Source organism: Rutidosis leptorrhynchoides, chromosome 8 (assembly GCF_046630445.1).
Source record: "Rutidosis leptorrhynchoides isolate AG116_Rl617_1_P2 chromosome 8, CSIRO_AGI_Rlap_v1, whole genome shotgun sequence".
Lineage (NCBI taxonomy): Eukaryota > Viridiplantae > Streptophyta > Magnoliopsida > Asterales > Asteraceae > Rutidosis > Rutidosis leptorrhynchoides.
Window position 1 is genome coordinate 84,117,427 of NC_092340.1, and position 12,400 is coordinate 84,129,826.

The window sequence follows — 12,400 nt, forward strand, 5'->3', positions numbered from 1 at the left end:
TGCTTGATTGTTTGCCATGATTTAATAATGTTACTTAGGGATGATTATCATTTCATAATCTCTTTCTGTCTATGATATTAAAACTCGTTATTATCGTCCTTCGGCCAATAAACGTGATCCAAACATTTTATAAAGTCGACAATTATAAGGTGATTAATTATCTGTGTTTATACATTGGTCAAGATATGAACCTATCGAAAATACTATAAAGTACATGGGGAACTACCGTAGGACCAGATCAAGACATTGGTCAAGAGTATAAGACTCGAGAAAATATTGTTGAAACAATAGAGTACAGTGTTGATCTACTATAGGACCACTTGAGCATGGTCAAGGTTAGAAGCTATGGAACCACTATAAGTCTAGTACATGGTGGATAACTAAGGGATTTATTGGGTAGATTTAAGTACGGGCTGGTTTAAATCATAAATGGAAGTTTAACACACTATAATACAAACTAAGCTTATAAATCTTTAAGGATGACTGAGAACTATCAGAGGTTCTAATTTTTCTACAAACCCTTAGTTTTACCAAACCATTGACAGAAAGGGATTCGAAACACAATCATAACCACTCACTTGGGTGATACACTAAGGTGTTAAGAAAGGTTGGATATTATATGTATATAGCTATGCTACTTTATTCGTGCGCCCAAGGTATGCATTGTATCCAAGATGGGCCGCTTATATCTTTAAACCGGATAAAGCGTCTGGAGTTGAGCATAGTCCATTCCGATCAGAATCACGATAGCCTAGTTCCTCGTGACATGCTAATCGAGAAATCAATTAGTAGTGAATCTAGTGTTTACACCAAGGTATATCTATCCGATGAGTGTCTCGCAATCATCCCGACACTACGTTATCTTAAATCATGGTGAACCACATCTTCTCTATCCTTAGCTGTTGCATGCTAGCTAGCTTATTTTAATTATATTGCTTTAATATTTTAAATACAATTATAAATCAAATCAACCAAACTATAGCCTTTACAAAATTTGATATTACAGATAAAATGGTGTCTAGAATAAACCGGCTGGACTTGATTGTTGGATTTTTCGAACAGTCGCCAATTTATTGGGACCAAAAGGATCCTGCCTCTCCACACAAGGTGTACCTGGCCGCTAGTCTTGGATACTAAATTGTGTACAAACCCATCTTAATCACTAAATTATCTGAATAAGCTCCGTTTCAAATTCGATCGCTCAAGGAACGACCCTAGGTCATATTTACCCTTGCTAACCCATAGGAAGAAATAATAGATTTAGGCCCAGCATATATAAATTAAATAATCAACTTCTTCTGTTGATATCCTAAATTGACGTTTTGCGACCTAACGACACCGCATAAATAAACCGTTCGATTCGGGCATATCAGAGATAGTCAATTGACTGGTCCTGAGATCATAAATGAAATGACTGAGAGGATCGTGCAGATACAAGAGAGATTGAAAACGGAGCGAAGTCGTCAAAAGAGTTACGCCGACGTTAGAAGGCGAGATTTGGAATTTCAGGTTGGAGACAAAGTTATGCTCAAAGTATCACCCTGGAAGGGTGTAGTGCGTTTTGGTAAAAGAGGCAAGCTAAGTCCGAGATATATTGGACTGTTTGAGATTACCGAGAGAATTGGTCCGGTAGCGTACGGACTGAAAATATCGCAAGAACTTAGCGAAATTCACGACACTTTTCATATTTCTAACTTGAAGAAATGCTTATCAGACAAAAGTTTAGTAATTCCTTTGGAAGAGATACAAGTTGATCCTAAGCTTCATTGTGTTGAAGAACCTGTTGAGATTATGGGTCGTGAGGTCAAGCAGCTAAAGCAAAGCAGAATTCCGATAGTTAAAGTTCGATGGAACGCCCGTAGAGGGCCAGAATTCACGCGGGAGCGTGAAGACCAAATGAGACTAAATTATCCACAACTTTTTCCTGAGGAGACGACTACGGCGGACGTGCACTAAAATTTTGTGACGAAATTTTTCATAACAGGTGGGTAATGTAACAACCCGACTTTTTCCGTTACTATCGTTACTTGTCCGTTAAATATTTATCGGTGATTACTTAGAATTTATTGTTTAATGGATTTAAATGCATACTTGATCCTAGTGGATTACTTGAATTAATATGTTATATTAATTTATGAACTTGTTTCGGATAACGAAATAACTCTAAACGACACGATTAAGTTAATCGCCTAGAAAGCTTTTCAGTTTACGGAACTTAGAAAAACGAGAAAATAATTATTTTTAATAATAATTGACTTTACGAAAAACTTATTTAATTTATTATTTATTTAGTAAATTACACCCGGTGATTTTGTTTCAACGACTAGTTAACGTTCCAGATACCCGGTAGGGTTAACGGCACTCGAAACGGACCACGCGCATACAAGCTATTAGTCAAAACGAGCCCAATGACCCCCCTAGAACGGCCATTGGCAGAACCCCATGAACCCCCCTTCCCTTGTTGGACTTTAATTTGCTTATTGGGTCATTAGTGTTGAGTTTAGGGCCTAATGAGACTATAAAAGGAAAAATAAAACTTGGTAAACCCTCATTCTCACTTTTCTTGGCCGATTGTTTTCCCCTCTCCCTCTCTTTGCTTTCGTCAACCACCACCACCATAAGAACACCATCATCAACTCGAAATTAGAAGAAAGCTTAAGCATAAACGTTGTTCCTATCGTCGTTCTCTACGTGTACGTACTAGCAATTCGTGATTTTAAGTTATAATTGAAAACCCTAATTTTTCTAGATCAATTTTTCTTTCAATTTCATAGTGTAATCAAGCCTAGTGCTCAATTAAAGGCGATTATAGTTGTCGTTTGTCGTTAAATTGCTCGATTGTTATCGTTTGCATGTATCAGGAATTTGTATGCCATGGATCTGATCAAATTGGTTTATATAATAATCTTTTATGTTATCTAGATAGATAGGCGTCGAAAAATTAATGAGTTTGAACTTTGATTTCGCTTGATTTCGTTATCGTATGCTCAAGTTATGTGTAATCGAAGTTTTGACTAGGTTATGCATGTAATCCGAATTTTCTGATTTATGTGTTTTGTGATTAGCTATTTAAATTTGTACCATTGTAATCCTTGTGAAAAATCATGCATGTTGGACTTAAGATTTGCGTCAAAAGCTTTTGTAATGCTCTCGGTGTGTCAAAACGAAGATTCGTGTTTCTTAGTGAGCTGAATCTGTTTTCAAAGTCACGAAAAATGACATAACATGAACTATAAGATGTTTGAGGCTTTGATCTCCTGGAATATGATATTTTATATGTTCTTAAGTGTATTTCATTTGTATGCTAACTTCTGAAAACGTGAATTTCCATGAGTTATAAGCTTGACCAAACGATATGTCTGATTGTTGACTAAAACTGAATGGTCTGTAGTGTATGGCTAATCTGTACAAATTGGCTAAATTAAAGTCTTTGATTATTTTATCAATAAAACTAAAAAGTGTTTAGAGTAAGCTCCAATTGTCTGTTCATCAAAATCTATTTTCAATATTAAATGAGAAATGTTCTAAAACTGACGCGGGTGCAGAAACTGATTTGGTAAACCGTAAGTAGACCCTTTCTGAAACCTGACTTGTATACATCGTATGAGGCCCTGGCCAGACTTTTTGAAATTTTTTTTGAGTCTAGTTGAGATCTGGAGTTTTCCATGTTTTTATGAATTATGTGCTAAGATTTGTACTCGTGTTTTTCTATGATGCGCGTATTTTAAGGACATGCGATAAACTGCGAATGTGCAAATTGTTGAACCATGAGCTATAACGTGTTACTTGACCTAGGTTTGACATGTTGACCATGATTTCATTACCTACTGAGATGTTTGACTTTAGTTGACCACTTTGACCGAGTTGACTTTTGGTTTGACTTTGGTTGACTTGCTTGGACTAGTTGACTTTTACCTGCATATTGAGTCAGTCCGAGCACTAGGACTATGCGTACACTATGAGTTGACATAGTGTGACCTATGTATTTACTTAAGATGACCTATTTGACTAGGTTGCATTGTTCGGTCGTGATTGTTCGACTACCGTACGGTTTTTACTAAGAGATTTTTAGTGCTTTTGCTATGGTGAGTCTACAGTCCCTACTACATCTTTACAGGGATGAGATAACATGCTTTTTACAAATGTTTTACATATTAGGCACGAGTAACTAAACGATATACATATGAGTTCAGATCAGAAATCCCTTAGCTTGATTATATTAATTACTTTACGTAAGCTCGACTTATAGGGACGGTACCGTTAGGTTTGACAAACCTCACCTCAACCTACGAGGTGCTTATTCTGTTGTAACTTGTACACTTGATCGATGTATGCTTAGAAAGGGTAAAAGGAAGACGCATAGCGCTTTACTATCCGCAGGGTTAAATTTTTATAATCAAGTGCTCATGCTTATGTATAATTTTACGATGCTTTTATTTCAGAAATCTCGTGGCCTAACTTACGAAATGCTTTACTAAACCTGTAGATTCACTCAATATTTTTCGTTGACGTTTTGCATGTTTTTATCTCAGGTCCATAGAGGAGTTGCTTCCGCGTTGCTAGAGTTGTCCTGCTTGTTTGCTGCTAGAACTGGAATCTTATCCAGCATGTTTTTGTCATGTCTTACTTCAAGAACATATATTCGTATTGAAAACCGCTTGTTTTAAATAATGTTTCGAGTTACTTAAGTTGGTTATTTACGTCAACTTCTTGTCAGGGTTTATTTCTTTAATAAATGATTTTACTTCGATATTTAATGCGAATACTTTTTGGAAACGTCTCATATAAAGGGCGTGACCGTTAAACTGTGGGCCCGGAGTTAATACACCGTTAGTGGATTCTACGGGGTATTACATCAAGAACCATAGTTTGATCTCAAATATATAAGTTTTCAATCATTTCAACTTTTTCAGAGAGACACGGCATGACCGTCCCCAAACAATCAGTCATATCTCAGAAAATAAAATATAAAAATTCTAAAAAACTCCAGATCCATAGATCATCAAATTAACTTTTTAAAAAGTCCAGTTACACTTTCTAATTATTTTCGGAGAAAAATTTTACAGTCAATAAACACAATACAAGTTTTTGCACGCACAATCAGAGAAAAATATTCATAATTAAATCATCGAGACTCAAAAGCTTTAACTTCCACTTAGAGAATTTCATAAACACATCTAATTGTCACCAGAAAAATAATGAAAGTAATTGGTTTAATAAATTGGTACAATTTATTCATTTAAGCCAGACCTTCCTGTTTTGACAATAATTTAGAAACATGATTTTGCATAGAGTATAATTTGGTCATAAAAATTCAAAACATGTTAAAAGCAATGGAAAAATGTTCAATTATAAGTGTAGTTTAATCAATTAAAAGATGAGATTTTAGTTCCATACCGATTTTCCAGATTTACATATTTTTGTAAGCAAAAGTCGGGCTTAGAGGCGCATAAAAATACTAATCTTATTTTAATCACAACTCTCAATAACCGTTTATCGAAAACTTAAGTGTGATCCATGAAAATTTATCTACTCGACGAATAGAATTCAAATATTAAATCTCCGAGATAAAGCAAGTCATCTAATTATTAATCTCGGATTACAATACGAATTTGGAAGAATAAATGATACGATAATTAAAATGACCATATCTTTTGATCCGCCCATCGGATTAACGCGATTTCTATATGAAGACCTAAGTATTTTACATGAACAATCCAAATATGAACATATAACAATCAGATTCCAACATGTACTTATCCAATTCAAAAAAATCAGATATGAATTTATAAAAAATAATCACTAGACGTTAAATTAAAAGCACAAACACATGCACACAATCGTAGACTCGAGCCAAGGACTAATCTACACTATTAGTAAGCAATAAAATCAGAAAAATAAAAGTTAGGATTTTGAGATTCATACCCTAGAGCAAAATTGAAGGTAGTAACACGTAGATGAGAACGAGAGAAACACGATCCTTAATCAATTTTGTGATCAAGCAAGTTTTTGATGGTGATTTGAGGGTTGAAAGATGTCAATGATGATGATGTTGGGGATGGGGTCGACAACCACAAGGGAAGGAAAAATGGAAAAGATGCAGTTAATTATTTTGGTGGATTATGAACTAGATTTAGATTAATTATCAAGGGAATTAAAGGCTTGTTCCAAAAACAAGTAAATGGACACCCCATGGGGAGGGGGTCGGCCGACCATGGGCTAGGGAGGGAGTCCATGGGCTTTAATTTGATAGCTAAATTCAATGGATCATCATATGTGTCGTTAACCGAACGTTTAAACTGGATTTCCAGGGTTCTAAAATTAGGAAATTCTTATTTAAATAAAAAAAATCTCAAAACTCATTAATGCAATTATTAAAATTAATAATTGGTAGTTTCGTTGTCATAAATGACGTTTTTTCCCTGTTTTCAGTAACCGTAGCGTTTTCTAAGTACTTCTAAACCGAAACATGCAATCACAGAATAGAATAAGTAACACATATTAATTTAGTATGTCCACAAAGGATTACGTACGAAATCATTATATAAATATATATCAAGTAACGGTCGTTAAATATTTAACGGAGAGTTAAAAGAAAAAGGAGGGTTGTTACAATATGTTTTTGTGATCACACTCAATTTTTACAAGATAACTCGCAAGGAAAAATAAAAATAAAAAGGCATTTCTGGATCAGTCAAACACGCCCTTTGATAAAAGTGAGTCATTTCAAGCTAGCGTGTATCTACTCGTGGTCCAACCTGCCCTATGTTGCCACCTCTAAAGAAACCACCACACTATAGAACATACTTCTTCATTTTACCGTTTAACGTCTCTCAATCAATTCTTTTCAGCTCGATTCACGATAAAGTCAAAACATTAGAGAAACCGTCACCAATAGAAAATGCCGATGAGGGAGCAATAATACAACGATCCTCGAGATCTTGAAAAAAACCTTTTGCAACCGGTTTTAGCCCCGGATCTAAAGAACAATCCACGTGATCGTTGACTTGAGCATTTTTAGATAAATTTTGGATCGAAGCTTAAAATCCACATCATCGGAATTATCATGCAACCTAAGAGAGCACGAATCTTCCCTCATCTTTTTTTCCTCCCCGACATACCAACATCTTTAACCGCATCATTTATAAACCCCGCTTCCTTGAACTTTGCCTTATTCAGTTTAATCAAATCCCGACAAAATTCATTGCATGATACATCGGTACAATCACAAAACAATCTACCACCTCGACAACCGTTTGACGGAACAAACAACTCTGGCCCAACCGAAACAGTAGGAGTACCAACACATGTACTCGGCCCGATAGCAGGCCCAACCGAAACAGAAAGAGGTTAGGCGTCGTTCTAAACACGCTATATATATGCCCCTGAATGTTGAATGTATTGTTACGAATCAATTATTAAATCCATCGTATTTCTCAATTACAGTACTATTTTAGGTTTCTGATTCAGTATTATAGTTATAGTTATGTCACGGAGTGCTTTGTTCGACGCCGATGATGTGATGATTATGGAATCAGAGTTACAAAGGTGATTAATTTCTACAAATCTTTCTTTAATGATTAAAGTTATTACGTATATCTTATATCTTTCTTTAATATATGATGTCTCTAGTGTAGATACCCTCGATGATATAGAGATATTTCTCCTGCATTCAGACTTAGAAATTCACATATTTGAGACTAATAATAAATTTATATGACATACAACTAACTAATGATGTCTTTGGTTTATGCTCATAGAATTTATTATAGATACCACCCTCGATATAGTCAGGGATGCCACCCGAAGATGCATTCATACATACCAAGAAATCCTAGGTGATTAGTTTTGTATACATCCTTAATTATATGACTTACATATAATATAACTACTAATACTAATGAGGTGTCTGATTTTGTTGTAGCATGGGTGTGCCTGTATACCCTCAATATAATACCGGAACATATGATTTCCCAAATATGCGTCCCGCCCCGCCACATGATTCTGGTGTGTCTAAATTTATGCATAACTTTATTTTTATATACATCTCTTTTTATTAACTGTCTAATTAACATGTTAAATACTTGTTTATTGAAGTGAACGTAAGACCACGAGAAGAAAAGGGAGTAAAGAATTGGTTATGGCCTCTAATAGAAGAAGAGATAAAGGGAGTAAGGAAGTGGTTTTGGCCTTCACTAGCATTGTCAATTGTTGTTGTCGCGTATACATACTGTGCAGACAGGGTCCGTTCTAGTTCTAGTGCAGAGCGACCCCAGGTCACAGCTGATGCAAGGCGGCAACCAAGATTTGTCCTATCTCTAGACAAACCTGGTTTTTGCAAGTATTTAAGGAAAAAACTGAATATACATGGTACTTTTAAACATTTTATAGTTATTCTTGACAATAGTGTATCTACTGCTTGGTAGGAGAATATCTGAATAGATTCAAGTGTCTTGTTTTTATCTTTTATATTATGCATCAAGTACATTTCATTCATTTTCTAAATGCAATCCTTCTTTAAACAAAATTCAAATTATAACATTGCAAGCCTTATTTATAGTTAGAAGTTCGATTCGATTGAGTCGATTACTCGATTTCTTGGTGTAAACGAATGGTGCTATCTCCCACTTTGAGTATCAAGTTGAACATATCACATTAGTAGGTTTACAAGTCAACATACCATTTTTCAGTATTATATATTTGGGCTTTAAAAAGCCACACAATTATGATGTAAATCCACAGCAATTAGAATACTCGATTTCACTCACCATCATCACCACCCGCAAAATCGAATACCGAAGATATCCGTAAAAAGATGATCCAAGATCTAAACAGAAGAAATGTGTCGCTTGATTCTTCAGGCAACAATGAGTCGTCCGGTCACAAATGTCGAGTTACAGTATTTTCTTACCTTGCTTTATCACTTTCTTCAAATTGACCAACTTTCTGATCGTTGACTATTTCCGGATCTGGTCGTGTAATAACGTTACTTCTTGACTATTGATTATATATGTGTGTGTGTGTGTGCTTTATCATTTATTTAAATCAATATGTTAAACTGCAGACGCAGTCGACCGAGTGTGTCCATACACTCGACTGACTGTGTGACTCAGTAGATCGACTGTCTAACACAGTCAACCGACTTTGTCTGGGATGCAGTATATATACGGGTCTTAACCTCTCTTTTGTGAGGTTACTTATCATATAAACCCTAATTCGTATACCTTTCGTCTCTGTCGATCCTAATACCATATACCACCGAATTACAACGTTTAGGAGTCGATCTAATCTAGTTTCAACCCTAGGTTTGACCAAATCGATCCCGACACGACGCAATTCGCGGTTTGACTTGGTTCTAGTGATTTCCGCCTCTAGAACTGATCTCAAGCGACCTAAGATCCCTATAATCGTCGTCTACATCTCCTTTCGTGGTGTAAATGGAGACCTTCGTTCAGTTTGCTTCCGCCTATATTCTATGCTAAGTAAGTCACGTTGTTTAGTGTCCTCGTTGATTTGGTCAGCTTCCGAAGGGTCGAGTGGATCAGGAAACGTAGCCCAACAGCTATTGACCAGGTCAAAGGTTCTACAGTTTGCCTTATCGAATGGCTCCAGTTTCCGACCCTGAATTCTAACTCGTAGTGAAAAACTCCATAGTCTACACCAAGTTCAGGAATATAGTTATGTAGCATGTATATAGATATTGTAATATGAATGCAACATTGTGTACTTCAATTGTTGTTACAATATATATACTGATAATCTTGATGAAGAAACTGAAACAAGCGACATCTTAAAGCTTATTTTACCTGCAATCTTCATTTATTGATTGATAGTTCTAAGTATATTACATTAAAAAATAACCTGATCCAAACCGTTTTGACTTTTACCCCGAGATTTGCCTGCTACTCAAAACGTTCAATCCGCCCATTATGCCACCTCAATGAACCAACTAAGATTCAACTTATAAGTTAGGATAAATTGTAACATCACTTGAGAAGAAAGTTATGTTAGAGTTACACAAGATTCTAAGTACAAACAAACAAATTAATTGTCTAACGTACGTGAATCTAACTCGCTTGAATATTTTGGAGCCATTTGAAAGTAGAACCAGAGTTACGTATACGCCAGGTTCAAATTGTTCAATTACTTCTTTCCTTTCAACGTTTTGCGGATACTTGATGTGGAGGCAGATGATGCTCTTTTTGGAGAAAAAGTGGGTTTATGACTGTGACGTGGCAATGTCATAGACAACAACAACAATACCCTATCCCGCCACATGCGAGGTATGGGGGATGTGAGATGTAGACAATATGCATCTACCGTAGAGTAGAAGAGAAGTCGTTTCTCTAGCCATGAGTCAAGAAAAAATTCTCCACCCATAGAAGGAGAAAGTCATCCCTTTCTCTACTCCAGGGCAGAGAGATTGCTTCCGTGAGGACCTCCGGCCATAAAAAAAACGTTTTAAATAAGTAAACGGAAAAGAAAAATTGGGACTGCATGGAAATGGTAAAATCAAATTTCCATGGGTTTTAAAGTCTGCCTGAAAATCAATTTAGACTCTAAGCGGCAGTCAAGTCGCCATATATCGACGCTTGTTGTTGCCTCAGAAAATAGAGCCAAAAAACCTTGTTGACAGAAACTCGAAAGGCTGCCAGGTGGAAGTTGTTGCGCAAGCAAAGAGCCAACCACCCGTAACAAATCAAAACACCACTCATGCACCTTTATGGTAGACATCCCCGAAGCCGCACAACTATAGGAAACCCACCAAGCTCCAGAGCAAAGAGGATCGTCCTCGGCCATAATAGCCCCAAGATGCACCGAACGATGCAAAGTACCTAAACATACACACAACAACAACAACAACAGCAGCAGCAGCAGCAGCAGCAACAACAACAACAACAACAACACTACTCGACTATTCTTATTCTAGCCCTCCACGCATTCCTATCAGAAGTCATGTCTTCGGTCAACAAAAGCTCCTTCATGTCGAGCCTTAGTCTATCTATCTACCTACGAGTAGGTCTACCCTTTCACCTTACGCCGTCTACCGTGAGTGCCTCGACTTTCCTAACCAGGGCAGTTCGTGGTCGCCTCATCACATGCCCAAACCATCGAAGTCGTTCTTCTCTTAGCTTGTCGATGATGCTTCCGATTCCAAGATTTTCCCTAAACACACCATTTATAATCATATCTAACATGGTTCTACCCCATGTCCACCAAAGCATCCTCATTTCAGCCACCTCCATCCTTCTCTCTTAGGCTTTCGTCATTGGCCAACATTCTGATTCGTACAACATGGCAGGTCTAATTGCCACCTTGAGGAATTTTCCTTTCAATTTGAGCGGTATCTTCTTGTGGCACAAGACCCCTTTCGCTGCCCTCCACTTCAACCAACCTACCTTAATACGATGAGTCACGTCCTCGTCTATCCTCCCCTATTTGTGGAGGACCGAGCCTAGATATCTAAACGAATCTTGTGGATGCAAGATCTGGTCCCCAATGCGGATATTCACTTCAGCGTTTTGTTTATCTTCAACCCTGTCGAAATCACACCTAAGATATTACGTCTTTTATCTACTGATCCGTAGACCATTTTGTTCTAAGGCCTCCCTCCATTGTTCTAGTCTTCTATTAAATTCTTCCTTGGAATCCGCTACAAGCACAATATCATCGGCAAAAATCAGACTCCAAGGGATGTTCTCTTGTATTCATCGAGACAGCTCGTCAAGAATCAAAGCGAAAAGGAAAGGGCTTAGGGCAGATCCCTGGTGCAGGCCTACTTCTATCGGGAAATACTATGTGTTTCCCACAGGCATCCGAATGCAGGACTTCACCCCTTCGTACATATCCATAATTGCTTTAATATATCTGCTTGGGATACCTCTACTATTAAGGGTCTTCCAAATCAACTTTCGCGGAACACAATCATAGGCCTTTTCTAAGTCTAAGAAGACCATCTCTGGGCTTTTTTGCTTTTCCCTATACTTCTCCATAACGCTTCTTATAATATGAATTGCCTTCATCAAAGAGCGCCCTGACATGAAACAAAACTGATTTTCCGAAAATGTAGTTTCGCGTCGAAGTCTATTCTCAATCACTCTCTCCCAAAGCTTCATGGTATGGCTAAGTAATTTTATGCCTCTGTAATTTTCGTAGTTTTGGGCATCCCCTTTATTTTTGAAGATGGGAATAATCTCGCTGCGTCTCCATTCTGTTGGCATCTTATAGCTTCTAAACGTCTTATTGAAAAGACACGTCAAGTACCTAACACCATCCTCGCCAAGGCACCGCCATGCCTCTATTGGAAGCTGGTCTGGTTCAACAGCTTTGTTTTTACCCATCTTTCATAGTGCCGCTCTTACTTCTTCCTGGCTGATCCTCCTACAGAAATTGTTGTCCT

General features: G+C 37.1%; 1 protein-coding gene across 1 annotated transcript; it reads right to left on the reverse strand.

Moving 5' to 3' along the window:
• Nucleotides 1-11,795: 11,795 nt before the first annotated feature.
• On the reverse strand, nt 11,796-12,341 carry LOC139863574 (uncharacterized). The gene is made up of 2 exons (XM_071852194.1): nt 12,140-12,341; nt 11,796-12,034 (listed from the first exon to the last, which is right to left on the reverse strand). Exons 1-2 carry the CDS (start codon nt 12,339-12,341, stop codon nt 11,796-11,798), a joined length of 441 nt encoding a protein of 146 aa, XP_071708295.1.
• Between the last annotated feature and the right edge of the window lie 59 nt (nt 12,342-12,400).

What these genes read in the sequence shown, in the direction of transcription:
- LOC139863574 (XM_071852194.1), bottom strand. Translation starts at nt 12,341, where the DNA reads ATGGGTAAAAACAAAGCTGTTGAACCAGACCAGCTTCCAATAGAGGCA. An exon ending in AAACTACGAAAATTACAGAG is followed by an intron (nt 12,035 to 12,139) that starts GCATAAAATTAC and finishes GTTTCATGTCAG; the next exon opens with GGCGCTCTTTGATGAAGGCA.